General features: G+C 40.7%; 1 protein-coding gene across 1 annotated transcript in view; it reads left to right on the plus strand.

The window, feature by feature from the left end:
* The first annotated feature begins 1,284 nt into the window (after positions 1 to 1,284).
* The window catches only part of U2A' (U2 small nuclear ribonucleoprotein A), a 31,389-nt gene continuing 10,273 nt past the window's right edge, over positions 1,285 to 22,400 (plus strand). The window contains exons 1-7 of the mRNA XM_011625210.3: positions 1,285 to 1,467; positions 3,769 to 3,809; positions 6,194 to 6,323; positions 6,463 to 6,668; positions 7,272 to 7,442; positions 20,803 to 20,853; positions 21,047 to 21,250. Coding sequence (XP_011623512.2) covers positions 1,386 to 1,467; positions 3,769 to 3,809; positions 6,194 to 6,323; positions 6,463 to 6,668; positions 7,272 to 7,442; positions 20,803 to 20,853; positions 21,047 to 21,250 — 885 coding nt within the window. The 5' untranslated portion in view covers positions 1,285 to 1,385. The remainder of the gene's footprint in view (positions 1,468 to 3,768; positions 3,810 to 6,193; positions 6,324 to 6,462; positions 6,669 to 7,271; positions 7,443 to 20,802; positions 20,854 to 21,046; positions 21,251 to 22,400) is intronic.

Raw genomic sequence — 22,400 nt, forward strand, 5'->3', positions numbered from 1 at the left:
CAACCACAATTGTATAGCTATGGTTTACTTTCAGATATCAAAGATTACCACAATTGTAGCTATGGTTTATTTCTAGATATCATACATATTTTTTTTTTGAGTTATGCAACTATAGTTGTAGCTATTGTTCCAAAAAACAAACGGATTTGGGTTCTCTACTCAGATCAGCCTGCTTATTTTGTTGTTTGCTGATAAATTCAAAATACTTAAGTTCACTCACAATCTTCAAATCGGTGTACTTGTTTTTTTTTTCAGAACTTCTTTAATTAATTGACCTATTCAATCTCCTCCAATCCCCCAACATAATTTATCCTAAAATATATCTCATTTAGTCATAAAGCCTTCTTGGTTACTACCAAAAATTCTTCAAACTTTTTTTTTTTCTTTCGAAAGTTTTATGGAGAGAGATGATTGAAAGGCTTTAACAAGAAAATAAAACGTAAAAAATATGATGACTTATCATAATAAAAGTATATATTCCAAAGTGTTAATATCTTGAAAACACGTGATTCCAAGTCAAGAGGCAAAGACATACAAAAGGTGTGGCTAATTCTTTATGCCTGATGCAATTATAACGTTTAAGATACACACTAATAAAGATAAAGTTTAAGCTACATATTAATAGGGATGGTATGATAAAACCAAAAAAATAATAAAAAATGTTGGTAATATATTTCCCATATTTCTTTTTATGCAGGTGATGTAAGGTGCTGTATTACACAGCAATGTATATTACGCAGGTGATGTAAGGTGCTGTATTACACAGCAATGTATTACGCCAGTAATATATTTCACAGACAATATATTTATAGATATCCAACTGCCCCTAAAAGGAAAGGTATTTTCATAAAAAAAAAAAAAGAACTTTTTGTATTTTTAGGTATCCAAGGGCTCCCCTAAAAAGAAGGGTATTTTCATAAAAAAAAATAAGAATGAATAAACTTTTTGTATTGAGAGTATTAGCTTTAGTTTTGAAAAAAAAATATGTTAAAAAAAAGTTAAGCTGGGTAAAATGTCAAAAAAAGTCCATATTTGGGATTTTAAGCAATTTTCGCTATCTATAAAAATCCAATCATAAATATTGAAAATAGAAGTTTAAAAAAACATTAGAAGATGGACTATTTTAACGACGAAATCCATTTTTTATCGTAGGGTCGAGATGGATTTGAGGATTTTTAAACATCAAAATATAACCTTTTATAGTGAATTTTTGAGGTGCGATTTAATTTAATTGAATTGTTTAGGGCCTCGCCCCATTTAAGCTTTTTCCCTCACTAAAATCTCAACTCTCTCTCCGTGCTTCAAAAGCGAACCTCTCCCTCTAAAATCTCGCAAGGGCTTCTCTCTCCAAGAAGGGGAGGATCGCAAGCCGGTAGGAAGTGACAATGGTGAGGCTAACGGCAGATTTAATTTGGAAATGCCCTCACTTCTTCAATGCCGTTGGCGACCGGGAGCTTGATCTTCGAGGTCACATTCCAATCACTGCCTTCTTTATTTGCTTTCTTCTTTTTCCTCTCTGCAATTTTTTATCTTGCATCTTAAGCAATTTGAAGTTAGGGATTTTTGCATGCTGGTACCATGGGAATGAGAAACTCTAAAAGATAATGCTGTTGATGGGCGGAACAATTTGATTGAAGCTTTACCTTGAAGCCCTGTGATTAACACTGAAAACGTTGAAGTATTTAGAGCATAGCTCTGATGTTCACCATGGCGTCAAGGATTTGGATGACTTCCTTATGTCTCATGGCAATCAGAATACACCAGTAACCTTGCTTTTTTGTTTTGAATAAGGTTGTCTTTTTAATGAAAAAAAGAATTTACATAGTACTAATTCTAGAGTCGCCATCCGACAAGTTGGGTGCTCAGACTAAAACTGTTGTCAGATAGAAGAAAAAGTGAGAGAACAGTAATACTGAGGAGAGAGAAACAACTAAAAAGGGGGGCGACAGCCCAAAAAACCAGAAGCTAGGTGCTACAGGAATCTGCCATATAGAAGGAGAAAGCACTTGTGGATGCATAATAGGTCTTGCGAGTCAACCACACTTGGAGGGCGAGGGATTGAAGCCAAACACTGTCTTGTAATACCTCATAAGCATCCACAGGAGAAAAAATGCAGAAGAGAAAATTCGGGGGCTTCTGATAAGCTGAGTGTGAGAATTCTATTCGTCGAGCAATGGGGGAGCTTGTTGCCTAGGAGTTGTCTGTAAAACCAGGCAATCTTTTAACCTTAGAAGTATGTGCTTGTAGATTCAAGCAGAAGTAGCATGAGAAAGGGCTGTAGGGGGAAGAGAGAGGAAGAAGAGAAGATTTTAGGGTTGAAGAGATAGAGAAGAGTGGGTTGGGGGAAGAGGTTAAGGAAGAAGAGAAGATGTAACCTTACTTTTTTCAGTTCACATAGACTCTCTCCTCTCTCTCTCTCTCTCTCTCTCCCTTCAGTATTTTAGTCATAAATTTAGGTTCAAAGTTGGAGTTCGAGTAATTAAAGAGACTAACTCCTTAATTTTTTATTTGGTGTTCTTTCTATATGTTTTCATGGACACTAAACTTGGATCTCATTATTGTCAACCCAAGAAACACTAAGTCCCTGAAAGCTCAGAAATCCAATAAACTTGACTACCTCTATCTCAGACTCTAAAATTTTCCATGAAACCAATTAATTTGGTCAGGGTGTCAGTCCTAAACGAAGACCCACTTATTCTAAATTCTTAAGTCTAACCCACCAGCAGAAGATGTCAATCTGCAAGTGTAACCATGTGCCTATAATTTCTCCCAAGGTTTTAGAGCTGGCCTCAGCTGAGTCCAAGTGGACTCGGCCTATGTACGTCCCAAAAAATGTTTAAAAAAAAAGCAAAAAGTTTGTGAAAAACAGCTAAAGATAGGAAAAGAAAAGAAAAAAAAAACTACAAGAGGTAAAAGAAATCACTAGGAGACTAAAGAAGATAAAAAATCTATAAAAGATGGATAATTGAAAATTTTGATTCATACCTTGAATCTTTCAGAAAAATTAAAAGAAAAGGAAAAAATTATGAAAGTTCCCAGTTCATCTTAAAAATCATCAAAATCATCTAAAAACATATTTCTAAGCAATATATTGGTTTTCTCCACATTTTTTGGTGTTTTTATTTTATTTTATATTTTTAGCTATTTTTGGTGGCCACTGAGTCGGGCTTCCCAACTTGTGCCCAACTCGCCTATTGGGTGATGCTGAGTTACTTGGTCGAGTCCTATTGGGCTCGGATGAGTCTAAAAACACTGATTTCTCCTTACTATGTCAGTTTGATACAAAATTATTGTTTTTGGCCTAGTAGTATCTATACAAGATTAGGAATGAGCAAATATAAAAATGCACCATTAAAGGGGAAAGATCAGAATATGTTATCTCGCATGCTATGTAACACAGACACGCATGTGAAACATGTTTTGGCATGCCCAACTATCTAAAGGTGTTAGTAGAGACATGAATAAGACCTCTAGACATCATGTTTGAAATTGTAGATGTGCGTCCAAAGTCCAAACAGTCAACATGGGTATCTTCATTAAATTTAATTTAAGTTACGCATTCTTTTATATATTAATATACTAGTGGGCTATCGAATCTACAGATTTAAATACTTTTTTACAGCTTTTTTTGTTATTATTATTAATTATCTCATGGTTAGAATTATGTTTTGCGCATACAAAGCATCTTATGTGGACCTTTTGTTTTTTGGACACTTGCTTCACTAAAATTGTTGTTTGATGCTAACTATATATGTTTGTGTTCGCTAGGTAATAAAATTGCCGTGATAGAAAATCTTGGTGCAACAGAGGTAAGCTTTTATCTTGTCATCTATATCAGATTATTTATGTTGCATGCTATTAGCATATTTTATTGTATTCCACTTTTATTACTTTGGCTGAAGTTTCATTAGAAAACTAAGACCACAGAAGAGCTTTTTAGGTTTTGAATCTCAAAAAATAAAAATAAAATACTATTCTGAATTTATCTTGTCATCTATATCAGATTATTTATGTTGCATGCTATTACCATATTTTATTGTATATCACTTTTAATACTTCAGCTGAAGGTTCATTAGTAACCTAAGACCACAGAAGATATTTTTAGGTTTTGAATCTATAAAAAAAAATACTATTTTGAATTTTGTTGGATTGCCCTTCTGGTCTGATGAAGTATTTAGTTCTCAATTTTTTTTTTTCACATTGTATGTTTCCTCCAATATTTGATGCTCTTAAAAATTTATTGAATGGCTGGCCTAATGTTCAATCACTATTGTACAAATTTGGTATTTAGTTGTAAGTATTGGACCTATTAAGGTTTCCAATGAATTTGCAATCTTGGTCAGCCACATTATGCATGAACTGAATTTGTGAACCTCTCTCTCCTTGATAAGCCGTGTCGATCAAAGTGAAAAAGCATGCATTTATAAGCTAATATTATAGCACTTAAGGAGGTAGAAAATCCAATAGTTCCAAACCCTTTATTCACTGCTTCACTGGCTTCCCTTTAAACATCTCTTACATTGGCTACGGCGAAAACAATATGCATTTATAAGCTCAATTTTTTTCTTATTTTTTTTAAATTAGGAAAAGAGCCCGGGTTTAATTGGCTAGTGATCGACGATTTGCAGCACTATGTCCTAAGCTCAATTCCTACAAAGGGTAGGGGCCCTCTCCCCATTGACTCACCCAAAAAAAATTTCAGGGAGAACCAGAGTTATATGGATTGGACAAAATGAACTTGGCAGGTAAGTTCGATTTGGATGAGGTTCATTGCTCTTTAGTCTAGTGCGCCTCATCAGCATCATCATCCTAGCCTTATCCCAATTAATTGGAGTCGGCTAGTCTGGTGCGTCTCTAAGAGAAAAATAATATTACCAAATTGGGTAGAACTGGAGTTGATTTAATTGGACGCTCAGCTCTTAGAGGAACCCAAAAAACTTGTACCTATGTGTAGTGCACATTTGATAATCCACTTCATATTTTGAGCCTCATCTGTTATGAAATAGTTGGCGTCAGTTCCTTTATGTGGTCCATCTGTTTTACAGATAAATGGGATGAAACTAACATTATAATAAATCCTATCAGTTTACACATGCCATGGAAATTGTATAAATTTCCATCATTCACCCCCTGAATATCTAGTAAAGTTTCTGAAATAATACCCCTGGAAATTCATCCAAAACCATGTGCTTTTATCCATGACCATGCCAAACATTTGCATCCATGCATACCAACCCTCACGAATGCTTCTTGTTAGCAATTCTCAGAAACATGCAGCCTTTTGATCACCTCATTGTCAAGTCTCCAAGATCAGCAAAGGCCCATCTTTCCAAGAATAGGGATTTCCTGAAGAGCCTTTTTTTTTTTCTTATTATTTTATTTTATTGGAACTCTAGGATCACGTCACACTATTGATCATTCCTTTTTGTATCTTAGTCATTGTATGTATCCTCCTGTCATTTCTCATTGTACATTAGAAGCCAGTATTTTTTTTCTTTGAAACAAAATTTTATTAGCAGAGAGGAGTTCACAACAAGAGTATGCACAGAAACAGAGAGACAATGGGGTGTCTAGATAATGACCTTAACCATCCACATTACATATACATCAATGCTATTAGAACCTCACATTTAGTCTATTTCCAGTTTCCTTCCCTCAACTACGACATCCAAGATCTTTTTGCCTCTGAAAAGTAGTTTATCATTTTAATTACTTTCTGATCATTATCCTCATCTCCTGTCTACAAGGCCATTAAAACTGGAGAGAAGCCACTGCTTCTCTGCCGTGACATTACTATATTTAATAAATACTTAGTAATTTCCAATCTAAACCTTGTCCTTGTCCTTAATATTTGTGTTGATACCATGTTTGTGATATCACTCATAACTTGCCTTAGATACTTGATAATTGATGTTCTTTTATGGGCAAGACGATCCCTCTTTTTAATTTTTTTCTTGACTCAAATTCTTCATTGACAAGCCTTCATGTTCACTATAGTGTTCTTTGATATATATGCATGAGTTCAATGTTTAGTGGTGTTATCATCTCCTAATCATATGTGTATGCTGATGTTTTTTTTTTTGAAAATTGTTAACAATTGTATTGCTGTAGAGAGAGAGTACAGTAATGTGTTCATCCGAGAGTGCCCTCGGACTCTATGTGTATGCTGATGTTATACTTTATTTTTCTATAGGATCAATTTGACTCTATTGATTTGTCGGACAATGAGATTGTCAAGCTTGAAAACTTTCCTTATCTAAGTCGTCTTGGCACCTTATTTATCAACAACAACAGAATCACTCGAATTAACATTAATCTTGGAGGTGAGATTGCTTAAAACTAAACCGATTACTTCTCTCCAATATGCTTCATCAACCGATTACTTCTGACCGTTGTTAGTTTCCTTTCTTTTATTGTCATTCTGAATTTCCATCGACTCAATGATTACTTGTAAATGTGCAGCATACTTACCAAAACTTCACACTCTGATTCTTACGAACAATCGACTTGTAAACCTGGTGGACCTCGATCCTCTTGCATCCTTACCAAAATTGCAGAACCTTAGCCTGCTGGACAACAATGTCACAAAGAAACCAAACTATCGATTGTATGTGATATACAAATTGAAGAAGCTGTGGGTTCTAGATTTCAAGAAAGTGAAGCAGAAGGTGACTTCATTCTTTTGCTTCAGGTTGATTTGTGCATAACTTGCTGTGCATCCTTTATATAATTTACAGATGTATTTCACTGGGTTAGTGTGATAATGGGCAATAGTATGATCCTGATGTTTAAGCAGATTTTAATGTGTCCTTGTCTTTTGCTCATTCTACAGATGACCTTATCTGGAATGTCTTATTAGTCGTCCATGCTTCTTTTGTCTCATTTCCTTCTGTCTATTTGTTTTCTCCCGTTATGGATCCAAGCATCTTGGTATGCCTGCTATCAGAAAAGTAGAAAAATATTGCACTGTACTTAAGTTCATTTTCTTAAATTCTATATGTAGTTTGGACTATGGGTAGAAAATATGGTGTGACTCCCCTTGCCCCTTTCATAGATCCCATTCGCAGGTGTCAACATTTTGTGAATTATTTGTTTATAACTTCATGTTGGGATTTTGGAACATTTAATTATGTGAACCATTGGAATTCGTTAACCAGCCTTAAAAAATTATGTGAACCTGGAATTTTGCAATACTTAAGCTTATCCATGTTCCTAACAAAATGTTTTGTGGCTCTTGAACTCTCTGCCTTATTCTATCTTCCTGAGAACAGGAGAAAATGGAAGCTGAAAAACTTTTTGCATCAAAGGAAGCAGAAGAGAATGCTAAAAAAGAATCTGTGGCGACATTTACACCCGGTGAAGTTCCAAATATTCCGGAGGTTCCTAAAGAAGAGCCTCCCAAAGTTTCTGGTCCTACACCAGAACAAATTATTGCTATCAAGGTATTATACATGTTATGGCTCACATTGAATCATATATTTGTAGAGTAACATGCAGATTTTACATGGGATTTTTTCTAGTAAACATTTGAAACCTATTAGTGTAGGCATAATGAATTTCCTTCAGTCTGCCCCTTTCAAAAACACCTGCTTAACTGCAAGAAGGTTTTCTTGATAAATCAAAATTCAATCGTGTGAGTTATTCTAAAAAAAATAAAAAATAAATTCAATAATGCGAGTCATTCGCGATACTTAAAGTGCAACTTGTTTTATATGACTTGAGTCTCTCTTTCTTCTAATCAAAATTTCTTTCGAGTATTTTCTACTATTTTCTATTTCCAGCCAAAGACATGGCGGGCGCTAGTTGCCAGGAGGTTTAAGTGTTCCCTTTCATATTTTCAATGGGAATAACATGGGTGTGAATGGCTACTCTTTTTCTTGTCAATCACTGGTTTATTTATCCTTCAGGTTAGCAGTTATCCATTATTTGTTCCTAAATATGTGTCCCTAGATTTGATGGTTTCACATGCACTTGAAGAAGTTAAGAGATGATCCTACACCATAGTAATCCATCCCCTCATCCTTCCTGCTTGCACAATAAAATTCCTATAACCTCCCACATCCACATCGATATTATCCCTTCACGAACCTTCCCCCAATCATCCAAACCTCGACAACTTTCTCCAACCTGCACATTTCTTTTTCCCAATGAACAAGGCAAAACCTCCCTGCAACTCAGACCAGAAGCAAGCCTACCATTACCAAAGATTTCAAATGCTATTTCTTAGTTCATTCATCCATGCGAAGCCCCAAACCATAGTTGTTGGGACCGGGAGTAGGATTGAGAATAGGATGGGGAGCAGATGATTGTCAATGGCTAGAAGATCCCTATGGTTGGGAGTGCCATCCATAAAATGCATATGCTAGGGGTTGAGATTCCCAGCCCTATATATACTCTTAAAAGTGGGGATCTCTTTATAGATAGCCAGCAAGCAATGCAATTATATTAAAAGCATATTTGCAAAACTATCAATTTGATCTATAGATGTTGAAAATATTTGCGCAAAGATATAATGAATATTTTCAAAATACCAAATGTTCATTGCTCCCAAAAAATAAGGGAAATAAAATCTTTTTAAAAATATTTCCTCAACCTTACCAAATAAAACTTGTAGAATAAAAATAAAGACAAGAATATAGGAGGGGGCATCCCACCACATAGGTGTGACGTATGGACCCTATGGGTCCCACATCCCGTACATGTGGATGTGGACACCATGTGGGGCTGGATCCAAGGGCTCGCAGGTGTTCCTCTTTGTCGCTTTGCAGTTCCAGAATTTTCAGAAACTTTTAAGGTTATTTACAGCTAAAAATAATTATGAAATTCTAAAATTTTCTAAAATTCATAGAACCATTTTTTACATAGAAAAGAAAATATCTAGAAATGGACTAATACCAATGAATCAAGAAAAGTGACCGTTAAGGAACTCTACTCGACCCGATAACCATGGTCTTCAATCATCTTCCCAAACCAACCTAACTAGACCCATGACCCATAGTCTCATGTGGGAGCTCATAATTGACTCATCAGAGATGGCCAATAAATAGTGGAACCACCATCCGGGATTATAGATTACAGGTTCGCTCCCTTAAGAGCAAGTCATAGGCACATATCACTATAGTGCAAGGGGGACTTTATATGCACATGTGCTCGTAACCTTTGTACGGGTGCTTCCCGGTATTGCGGCTGTCATATGTACACCGTGTGGAAGCTTATTGAGGATTTAGCCCTCGCTCTCACATGCTTACATTCATATATAGGAGACCACAAAGTTCTCCTGACCTACAAACCATCTTAGGGCATCTCTCCCACCTAAACAAGGGATGACCCTCTAGAAACCCTCAATGGTAATGTTATATGCTGAGGGATAAGGGTATAACTAGGGCCATAGACTCCCTAACCTGAAAGAAGTGGCTATGTGAAACTCAAGGTATTAAATTCAAAAATTTTCTTCTACTTTTATTCCAAATACCTAAATTCCACTTACATGGGTCACTTTATGTTGCTGTAAATTAAAATAATACCTTAGATACAACCTAGGATCTTTACTTACATTGTCAAGAGAAATAGAAACTATCCAGGAGCTTAAAACAAACTTCATCCATAATTTTTAGCACACTACATGTTCCTGAAAATTCACAGAAATATATAAACAATACTGAAATTAATTAAAACTATTGGGAAGAGTTATTGAAAGATGCCTGTTGTTACCCTCCCAAGTCTTGGTACACCCCACACCCGATTCCCCAACCGATGACACACTTTTACTCCTTTAGGTGTTGCTGAAAATTCCGAGATGGGAAGCTATTTAGGCAAATCTTCTTCCTTTAGGGTTTTAGAGAGCTAAAAAATCAAATTAGGGTTTTTACAAACCCTATAGGAACAAATTAGGGCTGAATTTGTGAGTTGATCTCTCTTTAGGTTGGGCTTCCCCTTTCTTTTCTTCAAAATACAACTAACCTTACTCTAAGGTTTCACCATACACATATAAGAGAAGAGAGAAACATGAGAGAGAACATTTTGTCGTGGAGAACAAAAAAACTTGGGGCGTGAGAGAAGAATCTTTTTATGGGGGAGAAAAATCTTGTAATGGAAGAGGGGATTGACATTTTATTTAAATAGAAACAAATCTTTCCTATTTTGAATAGGATTCCAATCTAAGTATGCCTTATCTAATTTCCAGCTTGACCTTTAGGATAATTAGAAAATCTATAAGGTGAGAGAGATTTAATTAGAGCCATCTATTTCATAATCAGCCATCATGATTTGGTTGAAAAGATATGAGCCTTATCCTTTTAGATTTTGATTCATATCCAACTCTTATTTAAATTTTAAATATAAGTAATCTTATTATTATCTAGATCTCCCATAATCTATAGGAAATCAGATCTATATTTTAAAATTCCCTCTAGAATAGGAAAATAAATCTTCTTGAAAGATTGCCCATCCAAAATCAAATATTAAAAAATGGGGCATGCCCCCTTTTTTGCTAAACAGTTGGAGTGCAACTCTTTGCTCTAAAAAAAAATTTGGGCGTCGACCCTAGGGGGCATATGGGCCCCACATAAAAAATACACACATGTGGGATTGGATCATTAATCCCACATGTGCCACCTTAAGCTCTGAAGTTTTTTAGAAATACCCTTTTAATGTATTTTATAGCTGAAACAATATTTTAAAATTTGAAAATAATATTTTAAAATTATAAAAACATTTCTAAAATGAAAACAAAATATATTAGGAGTAAAAAAATAGCGACAATAAAGGCACTCCAGTCGCCCCAGAAATCATGATTCACTATAGTTTTGTTATCCAACGCAACAAAGAGCCATGACCCACAATCTCATTTCAGGGGCTCATAATTGGCTTGTCAAAGTTGGATAATAAACAGTGAAACCATTCCTCGTGCCCCTCTTCCTGCTTCTGGTGGTTGTCCTCATACATCGGGGGCTTATTCCCCGTTTCACGCTTTCGTTATCTCCACTCCAGCTGAGGAGTTAGCCCCGCTAAAATCCAAACTTCTTGCTTCCCTGATGGGAGGTTTTCAACCTAGACAAGACGATATCAGGGGGACTGAGAGATGGGCACAACGGCACTAGGAAAAGCCAAACCTTGCTTGCCGTCGTCTCTCCAGCGGTGAAATCCTCTTCACCTTCCCCTCGCAGGAATGCGCAATCAGTGCTCAATAGGAACCCCCCTCATCTGCCTTAAAAGGAGCCATCTTAAGCCTTCCAAAAAAAAAAAGGAGCCATCTTAAACCTGCGTGCTTGATCTCCAAAGGAAGGGTCTTACCGAAGCAGAGAATTTGGCTCACTGCGAGCCATATTCCCCTACACGCATGGTCTCCACCCACATTCAGGAGGCTGGCGGAGGCCTGCGGTGGCCTAGTTTCAATTCATTGGAAATCCATTGAAGTGTTACCTCTCGGTTCCATTCGTCTTCTCCTGGAGTTTCTTGATACCAATCTCATTCCGCCCTGTATTTGGTTAGAAGTAGATGACGTCTTCTTCCCGATTTTGCTCTCGTGGACTGCAACCTCTCCGCCTTCTACTGATTTTTTCAACCCTACGGAGCTCCCTCTCCCCCCCTCCAAGGGTTCGTCCCCCCCATCTTGGACCACTATTTCAAGGAAACGTCACCACTTCAGGCACCGCCACCGGCCGCTCCACCACGGATCTGCGCCTTACTGTGAGGGTCACCAATCCTTTTCTCAGAAACCGCCCTCAATAGCTGCCTGGAGACCACGTGTCGGTCAAACGAGGCAACTTGGCAAGCAGTCTGATGTCATTCAGCCGCCCTTGCAATCTACGGTACACCTTCCTTGCCTGGCTCGCGCCCTCGAAGGTGGTGCCTCTGTTGGCCCTCTCTTGCTGAATCAAGAGCTACTTGACTTCCCCCCACACGGCCTCAGCAAAGAAGTGATTGTAGATCACGAGCCCTTTGCTCTACAACTTTCGTTGCGCTACTCGGTAGAGCTCGGCCCGTCGTCTCTTCGGCCTTACCTCCTTTTGGACAACTAGTCCCTCTTGCCTAAGGGTATTTCTCGGCCGGCTTAGATCCCCTGCACCCCTCCCGATCACTCGCCACTTGTCATCAGTGCCCTTACCTCCTCCTGCTTATCGCCCTGCTTGCACGACACCTCACACCCCTCGCCCTCTCCTAACCCTTCGGCCTACGCCATCCCACCTGTTGTTCTCACCTAACCCCTTGCTCTTGCTGCCTTGGTCTTCTCGTAAGCCGCCCCCTTCATCATCCACCCATCTCCCGCTTGAAGTCGTAGTGACACTGCCCTCCACCCTCGACCCCTTTTGCGACACCTGGCCTCTTCTCGAGCCTCGCGACCATGGGCAATCGATTGTCTTTTCGGATGCCTTGATTGGCCCTCTCTCATCTCAACCTCCACCACCTTACCTTTCCCAATCCGGCCTCGGCGTCTCCTTTGAAGACCCATCCCCTCCTCCCCCCTCGGCACTCTCCTCCCCTACCCCCTACCGAACTCCCAACATTCAACCACCCTTTCTCAAGCTAAGGACCCTAGCCAAGATCCCACCTCCGGGGACCATAACCCCTTCTTTCCTTTGTTACCCCTTGAACCCCTCGAACCTTTGCCCCTTGCCCTTCTACCTCCACCTGTGACTTCTTCCATTGCACCCTTCCATTCTCTGACCTTCTTACCTCTGCACTTCACCACCTCGGCAGGACCTCCCTAGCCTCTCCTGTCACCAACCTCTCCAACTTCTTCCTCCGACAACTTCATGGACAGCTCTCAGTTCCCTCTGGGTATAGTGGCACCCTTTCTCCCCCTAAGGACCCTAGCCAAGAACCCACCTCCGGGGGCCATAACCCCTTCTCTCCTTTATTACCCCTTGAACCCCTCGAACCTTTGCCCCTTGCCCTTCTACCTCCACCTGTGACTTCTTCCACTGCACCCTTCCATTCTCTGACCTTCTTACCTCTACACTTCACCACCTCGGCAGGACCTCCCCAGCCTCTCCTATCCCCAACCTCTCCAACTTCTTCCTCCGACAACATCATGGACAGCTCTCAGTTCCCTCTGGATATAGTGGCAGTGCACTCCACGGACCCCTCTCCCCTTGACCTAGAGATGATTTCTGCTTTGCTAGCCCCCCACTTTTCATACACCCCCTACCAAGTTCATGTTTGCCTGGTGCGAACTCTACATTTTACCTACCCCTTCTTTCATCGCTCCCCAATCCCACCACTTCCTTACATACCACCCCTCTTTTCTCTCTCCTGTGCCTGACCCCAATCCCACCACCTCCTTACATACCACCCCTCTTTTCTCTCTCCTGTGCCTGACCCCTTTTTTAGCCCTCACCTCTATCCTTCGCAAACTCCAGCCTCTCTTTACTAGGTTCCCTACCCTACTTTTCCTACCTTTCTTCAGGGTAATCTAACCCTTGGCCTGTACCCTTACGCTACATCACCCCTTGACGAGATGCCCACCCCCCCAACCTCTCCTTCTGCTCGTTATCTCCTCTCTTCTGCTCCCCTTGTAACAAACCACCTGCCCTCACCTTCCCACCTTGAACCCCTTCTAACTCTGCCTCTTGACCTCTACCTTTCTAACCCCTTCTTTTTACCTTTTTCACTAGTCAAGGAAATCCCTAGGTCACCAACCCCTCCCATCTCCCCCCCTTCGGCCGGAGGTAACGCTAAGGGGGTCGACAGTGATGGGAAGGATAGGGAACTCAACAGGATGAAGGAAATCTATTGAATCATGGGCTTCGAACATGATGGCCCTGAAGGTTTGGCACACCAGTTCATCCTCTCGGACGCTTAGAGCCATCTAAAGGTGAGCTTCAGAGGACAAAGGGAGATCCTCAATCTGTTCTCCTCAATCAATTACAATAGACCCTCCTCAGAAGGGCCGCTATCCCCAACCCTCTCTCTCCCTCCCCCTTGGGCTTCGTCTCTTAGGAGGTCTGCAAGACTTGCTCCCTCGTTTGCCTCCACCTTAGACCCATGAATATTCTAACGTGGAACATTAGAGGCTTGGGACAGTCTTTCAAATGGGAGGCTGCCAAGGACATGACAGCAAAACACCTAACCTCGATCCTAGCTCTCATAGAGACCAAACAACCAGATCCCACCCTCCAACTTATTCGCCACGTCTGGGGAAGGAGGCCTTGCCAGTGGGCCTCTCTGCCTGTGGCCGGGGCTTTAGGTGGAATTTGGGTGGTCTGGAACCCGTCAGATCACCTCCTTCTCTTTTCCCACATCGGGGAGTACTCAGTCACTGTTCTCCTCTCCCACATATCAAATGGTTTTCCCTGGAAATTCTCTGCCATTTATGGGCCCAATTCCACTTCTCTTAGAGCTCTCCTTTGGGCTGAACTGGATTTTATAGCTTCCCTTCCCCATTCTGCTTGGTACCTAGGAGGGGATTTCAACATCACTAGATGGTCCCATGAGAGAAATTATAACTCCATTATATCTCAGGGAATGATGGACTTCTCGAATTTCATCTCCCGTAATGAACTCCTAGAAATTCCCCTCCAAGGCAATCGTTTCACTTGGTCGAACCACTCATCCCAACCCTCTCTGTCTAAGTTGGATAGACTCCTCCTCTCCTCGAATTGGGAGGAACAATTCCCAGGCACACATGCGTTGGCCATACCTAAACCCACTTCGGACCACTGCCCCATTCTTCTGGATACTCTAGCTGTCAGGAGAGGATTGAAGCCATTTAGATTTGAATTAGCCTGGCTTGAAGAAAACTCGCTATCCACTCTTATTCCTACCTGGTGGAACTCCTTTTCCCCCTGGTTTTGGGTAGAGCTGAGTATAGGCTCCAAACCAAAATACAACTTCTCAAAGCCTCTCTCAAAACCTGGAGTAGTACTATCTGGCGAACTACTCCCTAACCAAGTCCTCCCTTCTAAATACCATTCAAGACCTAGACCGAACAGAGGAATTCAGACCTCTGTCAGCCACAAAATCCAACCTCCGAACCCAAACCAAGATGGATTACTTCTCCACTCTCAAAAAGGAAGAACTATTTTGGTTTCAGAGGTCCAGAGTAAGTTGGCTAAAAGCAAGGGACCAGAATATGGGTTTTTCACCGAATAGCTAGTTGTCAAAGAAGAGACAATACTATCTCCACAATCAAAGTTGGCAACCGTTTCCTAGACCAGCCTGCAGAAATCGAGTCAGCCATACTCGGTTTCTTTCAGAATCTCTACTCTGCCCCCCTGGGCCCCAGACCTAGGATGAGCAATCTCAATTAGCAATCTCAATTTCCTTACTCTTCCGAGCCATTGGTCACTTTGGCTAGAGCACCCCTTCTCTGATTTAGAAATTGCAAAGGTAGTTGACGACCTAGCCAAAGACAAAGCCCCATGCCTAGACGGTTTCCCCATTGCTCCTTTCAAGATCTTCTGGAAATTCCAAGCAGATTTCCAGAGTTTCTTCGATGAATTCTTCCAACGGGGAATTCTTCACAAAGCAATCAACGCGACCTTCATTGCTCTAGTTCCTAAGATTGAAGGGGCAGAGGAACTCAAGGATTTACATCCAATCAGCCTTGTTAACTCTTCCTACAAAATTCTGGCCAAGGTCTTGTCATCTAGGCTGAAACAAGCCCTCCCCCTAATTATATCGCCTTCTCAGTCTGCTTTCATCAAAGACATGCAAATGCTAGATGGGGCCTTAGTGGCACATGAATGCTTTCACTGCAGGCACATGTCATAGTTACTCGGTCTCATCGTCAAGATAGACTGGGAAAAGGCGCATGACCATGTCGACTGGTCAATACTGGACGAAACAATGTCTAGATTGGGGTTTCGGGTCCTTTGGAGAAGGTAGATGAGAGGCTGCTACTCTCATCCTCATTTCTTTATCCTAATCAATGGGACTCCAAAAGGTTTTTTCCCATCCTCGAGGGGACTTCGCCAAGGGGATCCCCTCTCCCCTTTCCTGTTTGCCATCGCAGCAGCAGTATTTGGTCGTTCAACCACTTGCATTTTCCAGGAAGGCCTTCTCACCGGCTTCCAAAGCAGCGCTCAAGGCCCAATTGTGTCTCATCTGTAATACGCAGATGACACGTTGGTGTTCCTTGATGAGACACCAGAAGAAATTGATAATCTGAGGGTATTCCTAAAATGCTTCGAATTAGCAACTGGCTTCAAAATCAACATGGAAAAATCAAAGATGATGGAGGTAGCCCTCACAAACACCGAAACCAGAGCGCTAATCCCAAATTGGGAATGCAAAGTGGAGGACTTTCCCACTACCTACCTTGGTCTACCCTTGGGACTGGGAAAACCAAAAAAGAGACAGTGGTCTCATGTGATTGACAAAGTAGACAGGCGCTTGGCAGGATGGAAAGGGACATATCTCTCTCTTGCTGGCCATACCAAGCTGGTAAAAGCAACCATGGCCAACTCCCCTGTCTACCTTATGTCTCTTTTCCACATGCCAGCCTCGGTGGCGAACCGCCTTGACCAACTGATGAGGAATTTCCTCTAGTCAGGTCAGGCCGAGAAAACCAAATGTCACCTCATCTCATGGGACATGGTCTGCCTTCCCAGATTTCAGGGAGGGCTGGGGATCAAGATCCTCAGAAAACACAACCTGGCTCTACTAGGGAAATGGTGGTGGAGGTTAGCCACTCAGACTAACTCCCTTTGGGCTTAGGTCCTCCGCAGCAAATATAGGATTTCCGAAGATGCTTAGGTGCCTGAGGGAAGATCCTTGAATAGGGCCTCAAGTGCATAGAAGTCCTTCGTGTCTTCTCTCTCCCTGTTCAAAACATTCATCCGCTTTCATTCTAAGGAAGGTTCTTGAGTTAGATTCTGGTCAGATCTCTGGCTAGGCCACATTCCTCTAAGGGACCCTTTACTTTCTTGCCTTCAATAAAGCTTCCAGCATCGCAGATGAAATACTCCTTTCACGGGATAGAAGAGTTTGGAACCCCTCCATCAGAAGAAATCTCATAAAAGAGGAAACTGCCCATTTCCTTTCTCTCTCGGAAGCTCTGCATTCCAACTTCGTTACCCCTTTTGGGAGGGATTCTCTTGTTTGGACTCTCTCTCCTTTTGGCATCTATTCGGTGGCCTCATTTTACAAAAAACTTATCCAGCCTCCCACCTTCCCACTCAACTCCATCTCTGTTCTCTCCAAGGTTTGGTCGACCATCGCCCCTCCTAAAGTGCAGACCTTCAACTAGATTGCTTGTTCCCAAAGGGCTCCCACAGTTGACCAGCTCCAAAAGAAAGGGATTCCTATCCCTAACAGATGCATGCTATGTCTAAGCGAGGAGGAATCGAACCCGCCCCTTTTCATCCACTGTAACATAGTACATGACTTGTGGAGCCTCTTAATCCAGCTGTTTGGACTCCAATGGGTCACCTCACCTTCGGTTACGGTTCTAATCTCCTCATACCTCCCCTCTCATTGGCCGAAGGCTGGAAGAACTTTATGGAAGGCTGCTGTTGCAGTAACTTTATGAGTCATTTGGTTAGAAAGGAACACTAGGATCCTTCAAGGCCACAAAAATGAAGTTCCAACACTTTTCCATAAGATTACTTCTTTAGTAATCTTTTGGGCCTCCAACCATAGGGCCTTCTCTGGGATATCGGCAAATACCTTCCTCAGCCAATGGGAAAACATCCTCCACCTCCAACCACAAAAGATTCAAAGACCCAACAACTGGTTGGCCCCTCTAGAAGGCACCATCAAACTTAACTTCGTTGGTTGCTCTCTGGGGAACCTTGGCCCAGAGGGAGCCGGTGGAGTCTTCCGCGACCATCAACGCAACATCCTGCTCACTTATTCCGAGCACTTAGGCCATGATGACTCTCAGTTCGCTGAAGCCATGGCGCTACTTTTGGGGATTAAACGCTTCAACCGTACTTGGGGATCACACCTTTGTGTGGAAGGAGATGCTCAAAATATTATTTCCTGTGCAGCCGGGACCACACCACCTCCGTGGTACTTATCCTCTATATTTGATGAGATTGCTTACACTTGCAAGGATATGGTCGTCTCTTGGAAGCATATTTGAAGGACGTCCAACGAGTTCGTCAATCTTCTAGCGAAAGACAAAGCTAGGGCTCTAGGAGAAGGCCTGGCCTAGACGAGTATTTTTTTGGGTTGCAGTTGTTCAATAGAAGCTGCCGGTCCATTTCTTGCTTTGGACCATTGTGGGTGTACCTTTGCTTATTCACACTTATTGTAGTTCTATAGTAGCCGCCGGTCAATCTCCTTTTTTGCTTTGGACCACAGTAGGCGTACACTTCTTTACTCACGATCCAGTACATCCATTGTAATCGGGCAATTCTACAAGCCCCAATTTTTTGTATAGGGTCTTTTGACCAATTTTTTGACTGAGAGACCTGAATTGTGGGTACTCTCGAATACCCTTTATGTGTCATGTCACTCTCACAGCAAGACAAAAGTTAACTTTATCAAAAAAAAAAAAAAACAGGGAAATCATGACTTTGGAATGTGGATTACAATTTCTCCCCTTTAAGAGCAAGTCTAGCACCTGTCACTGCAGTGCAAAATGGGGCTCTCTCCATGCACATGTACACGTGTCCTTTTATAGGACTGCTTCTCAGCAATTCAGCTGTCATGTGTACATGCTGTGCGAAAGTTTGTTGAGGCTTTGGCCCTTGCTCTCACAGGCCTACAACCGCACACAAGAGACCAAACAGTTCTCCTAGCGTACAAACATCATCCGTGGGCATCTCTTTGACCTCAACAAGGGATGACCCATTGCAAACTCTTTTTGGTTGTGCCACATTCCCAGGGGTTAGGGTTTTGGACATGACCAGGGCCATAAACCGCCCAACCCTTGGTTAGTCAACACCTACACTCCCAATGAAGTGCATATTCCACTATAAAATATCATTTTTAAAAGCTCTCTATGCCTTTAAAGGCCACAAAACCCAACATAACCTTAGGTCAGTCAACCAATACACTCACTCCCACTAATGTGCATAATCCACTATAATTCTTTATCTACATGCTCTCACGGCCTTTAAAGGCCACAAACCCCTACAGCTGATGCCTTAGTGAAGGAATGTGCTGCCCACAATGGCTTTGTAGTTAACAACCCCAAACTTAATTAGGAGGTTTTCGTTATTTTCATTGTACAAATGATTCTTTTTGTCCCTGTCCATATTTGAACAGTTAGTGCCATATGCTTATAAAGGTAATTGGTGTTACTTTTTTGAATTACTGTTGTCGTGGGCGTTGTAGTATGGGGCATAGTTGTTGGATCGGGAGCTGCATAGAGATGAGGAGCTAGGGATCATGAAAAACTAGAAGATTCCTTTGGCTGGTTGTGCCTTCTGTACAACACATATGCTAGGGATCGAGATCTCAAAGGGTTGGGATCAATATCCACAAATTGATCATGTTAGAGTTCTTAATCCCAACCTTTTAGGGATCTTGTTCCCAAAATTAAAGAGTGCATAGAGTCTACGACAATATTATCATCATCATCATCTGGGCCTTATCCCAACTAGTTGTGGTTAGCTATACCAATTCTGTTTTGCCATTCTGTTCTATCAAGGGCCATAACCACAGTCAGACGTAAGTCACCATATCGCTTCTCACTACTTTCATCCATGTCCTTTGGGGCTTCCCTTTGCCCTTTTAGAGTGTTCCACTTGGACGAAATTTTCCTTCCTAACTGGTACTGTTCTAGGTCGACACTGCACATGGCCAGACCACCTCTCTATTTTCCCTCATCTTATTGCCTATTGGAGCCATTGCTAAGTTCCCTTGGTTGTATTCATTCTGAATTCTATTCTTTCTTGTCTTGCTACTCATCCATCTCAACATCCTTATCTCAGCTATTCTTCATTCGATGGATATGTTGTTTATGGACCACCCAACATTCTGTCTCATAAAAAATGACTGGTCTTATAACTGCCCTATAGAACTTCCTCTTTAGTTTCATTGCTTTGCGCCAATCACGTAAGATTCCAGAAGCTCATCTCCACTTTGTCCATCCAGCTCTAATTCTATACACGACATCTTTCTTAATCTTTCAATTTTCATGGATTATCAGCAGAGTGTGACTTTAAATATTTTTTAAAGTAGGGATATCTTTATTTATATTTATAACTAACAAACAAGGCAACTATTTTAAAAGCATGATTGCATTGCTAGCTGGTCAGTTTGGTTGTTATCTTAGTCTTTAAGGTGGGGAATGAGATCCCAAAATTTGAAAATTGATATCCTTTGAGAATCCCTTCCGGGAGCGCCATGCAAGATTTTAGAGCAGGATCGCCAACTAGGTTGGGACATCCCAATAACCATATACGGGGCTATGTGCATTACATCATGTGGCTCAGCTATGGGATTGGTTTACAGTAAATGGTTAACTATGCCAAGCTTGTTTCTATTCATAACAAAATGCAGTGGTTGTGCCAATGGGTGGAAGGAAATAACAATGTGGGGTTCTCTAACAAAATGCAGTGGTTGTGCCAATGGGTTTGGACTGAAGATTATCCTCTGCTGGAATGTTTTGTGCCCTCCCGTGTGTGTGTGTGTGTGTGTGTGTGTGAGAGAGAGAGAGAGAGAGAGAGAGAGAGAGAGAGATCCTTTAGCATAAATCCATTTGTGTAATTAAGCAGGAGTTCCTCTAGTATAGATCCAAAATTCAATACCTAAAATGGGATACCTTAGTGAGTTTTGTTTTAATATTGTTTTTGTGCTTTTGCGCATGTGCATACCAAGAAGTTTTGGGATACCTAGGATGCATGTCGATGATGCTTATTCTTCAACTGGAGTTCATTATATTTTTGATCTCTGATTACTGTGTAGGCTGCAATTGTGAATTCCCAAACATTGGAAGAGGTTGCACGACTCGAAAAGGTGCGTCCTTTTGCTGCTAAATGTAGTTCTGACTTTTTATTTAGATATGTTTCTTTTTTAGTTTTAGCATCCAACAGAAAATGATGTCCTTGTTTAAATTCTTCAATTTATGTTTGCTGTGAAGTTTTCTTACAACACATGGTGTGCTTGATCAAAATGTGACCTGTTTCTCTTATTTTGGTATGTTTGACAGGCATTGAAGTCTGGCCAGCTCCCGGCAGATCTAAAAATTCCCGATGTTGATAAAGCTACAATTGCTGAGCATGTAGAAAGTGATGACCCTATGGATACAGAGGGTCAGGAGAAGGTCAATGATGTGCCCAAAGATGATGCTGATCAGCTGCAAACAGATAATAGTGGTCAACCACAAAACGATAATGCAACAGCCATTGAAGAGGTATTGTTTCCATTTTAAACCAGGACTTAGTAAGATCCACCATCCCATGTGTAGTTAGAGATTGGTTTAAGAAGAGCTTGCTCTATGTCTGGATTTAGTATCTGGTTATCATGATATTATACTTATTTATTTTGGCACGTTCATAGAGATTTATTATTCTAATGAAATTTGTTTGTTTGTGAGCTTAGCTTAAACAAACAAAATAGTACAATTTCAAAGATGGATTGTGCTGGTCAGAAGATCTTCCCCTGAAATACATGATTCAATGTCATTAATGCATGACATTAGATCTTCCGAACCTTGAACTGATTTGTACGAATGTGAGATTATGTTTTGATAAAAAATGTGCTATTTTAAAAAGGGAAATTTTTGGAGAATCCCATTTTATTATCTCATCATCATCATCATCATCAACATCCAAGCCTTATCCCAATTATTTGGGGTCAGCTACATGAATCATGTTCCTCCATTCTGCTCTATTAGGGGCCATATCCTCAATAAGACTAGGTTCAAGATTCATGATAAGATGCGGCATAGTTTTACTTTGGCTGCCTACCTAATGCAACCCACCTCCTTTACCCGAGCTTGGGACGGGTTAAAGGAAAGTTTAAGGTCCTCACCCTTATTAGATCAATCCAATTTTATTATCTAAATTTAAAAATAGTCCCCTATATTTCTATTTTACGCTCAACTCCTACTCTCTGAGAGTGCATTTTATTTTATTTTCTATGCATCAGATTGAGTGCAAATTTTGGGCGTCCATACTTCTCTCCATCACACACTTGCAAATATTATTGAAAAATAATTCAATAATATGAAATGACTAAAATATTTCTACAGGTTTTGGGGGTAATTTGGTCGTTCTATTTTATTCAAGTTATTTTTTCTTGTAATTCTTGCAGGTTTGTAATAGTAAGAAGTATGGATGCCCCAAATTTGAGCTTAATCTGATGTATTGGAAAAAAATAAAACTAAAATACAATATCCATTCTCAAAAAGTGGATTTGAGTGTAAAATACAAAATACAGGGGACTTTCTAAAATTCTGATGATAAAAATGGAATGAGATTTTTCATAAATTTCCATAAGAAAATCCATTAATCCATAACATAAGATGTTTGGGAATGAGTCTTGTGCTCAGCTCCCACCTG

The sequence above is a fragment of the Amborella trichopoda genome, chromosome 6, assembly GCF_054954075.1.
Source record: "Amborella trichopoda isolate Santa Cruz 75 chromosome 6, AtrichopodaSantaCruz75HAP2 v2.0, whole genome shotgun sequence".
Lineage (NCBI taxonomy): Eukaryota > Viridiplantae > Streptophyta > Magnoliopsida > Amborellales > Amborellaceae > Amborella > Amborella trichopoda.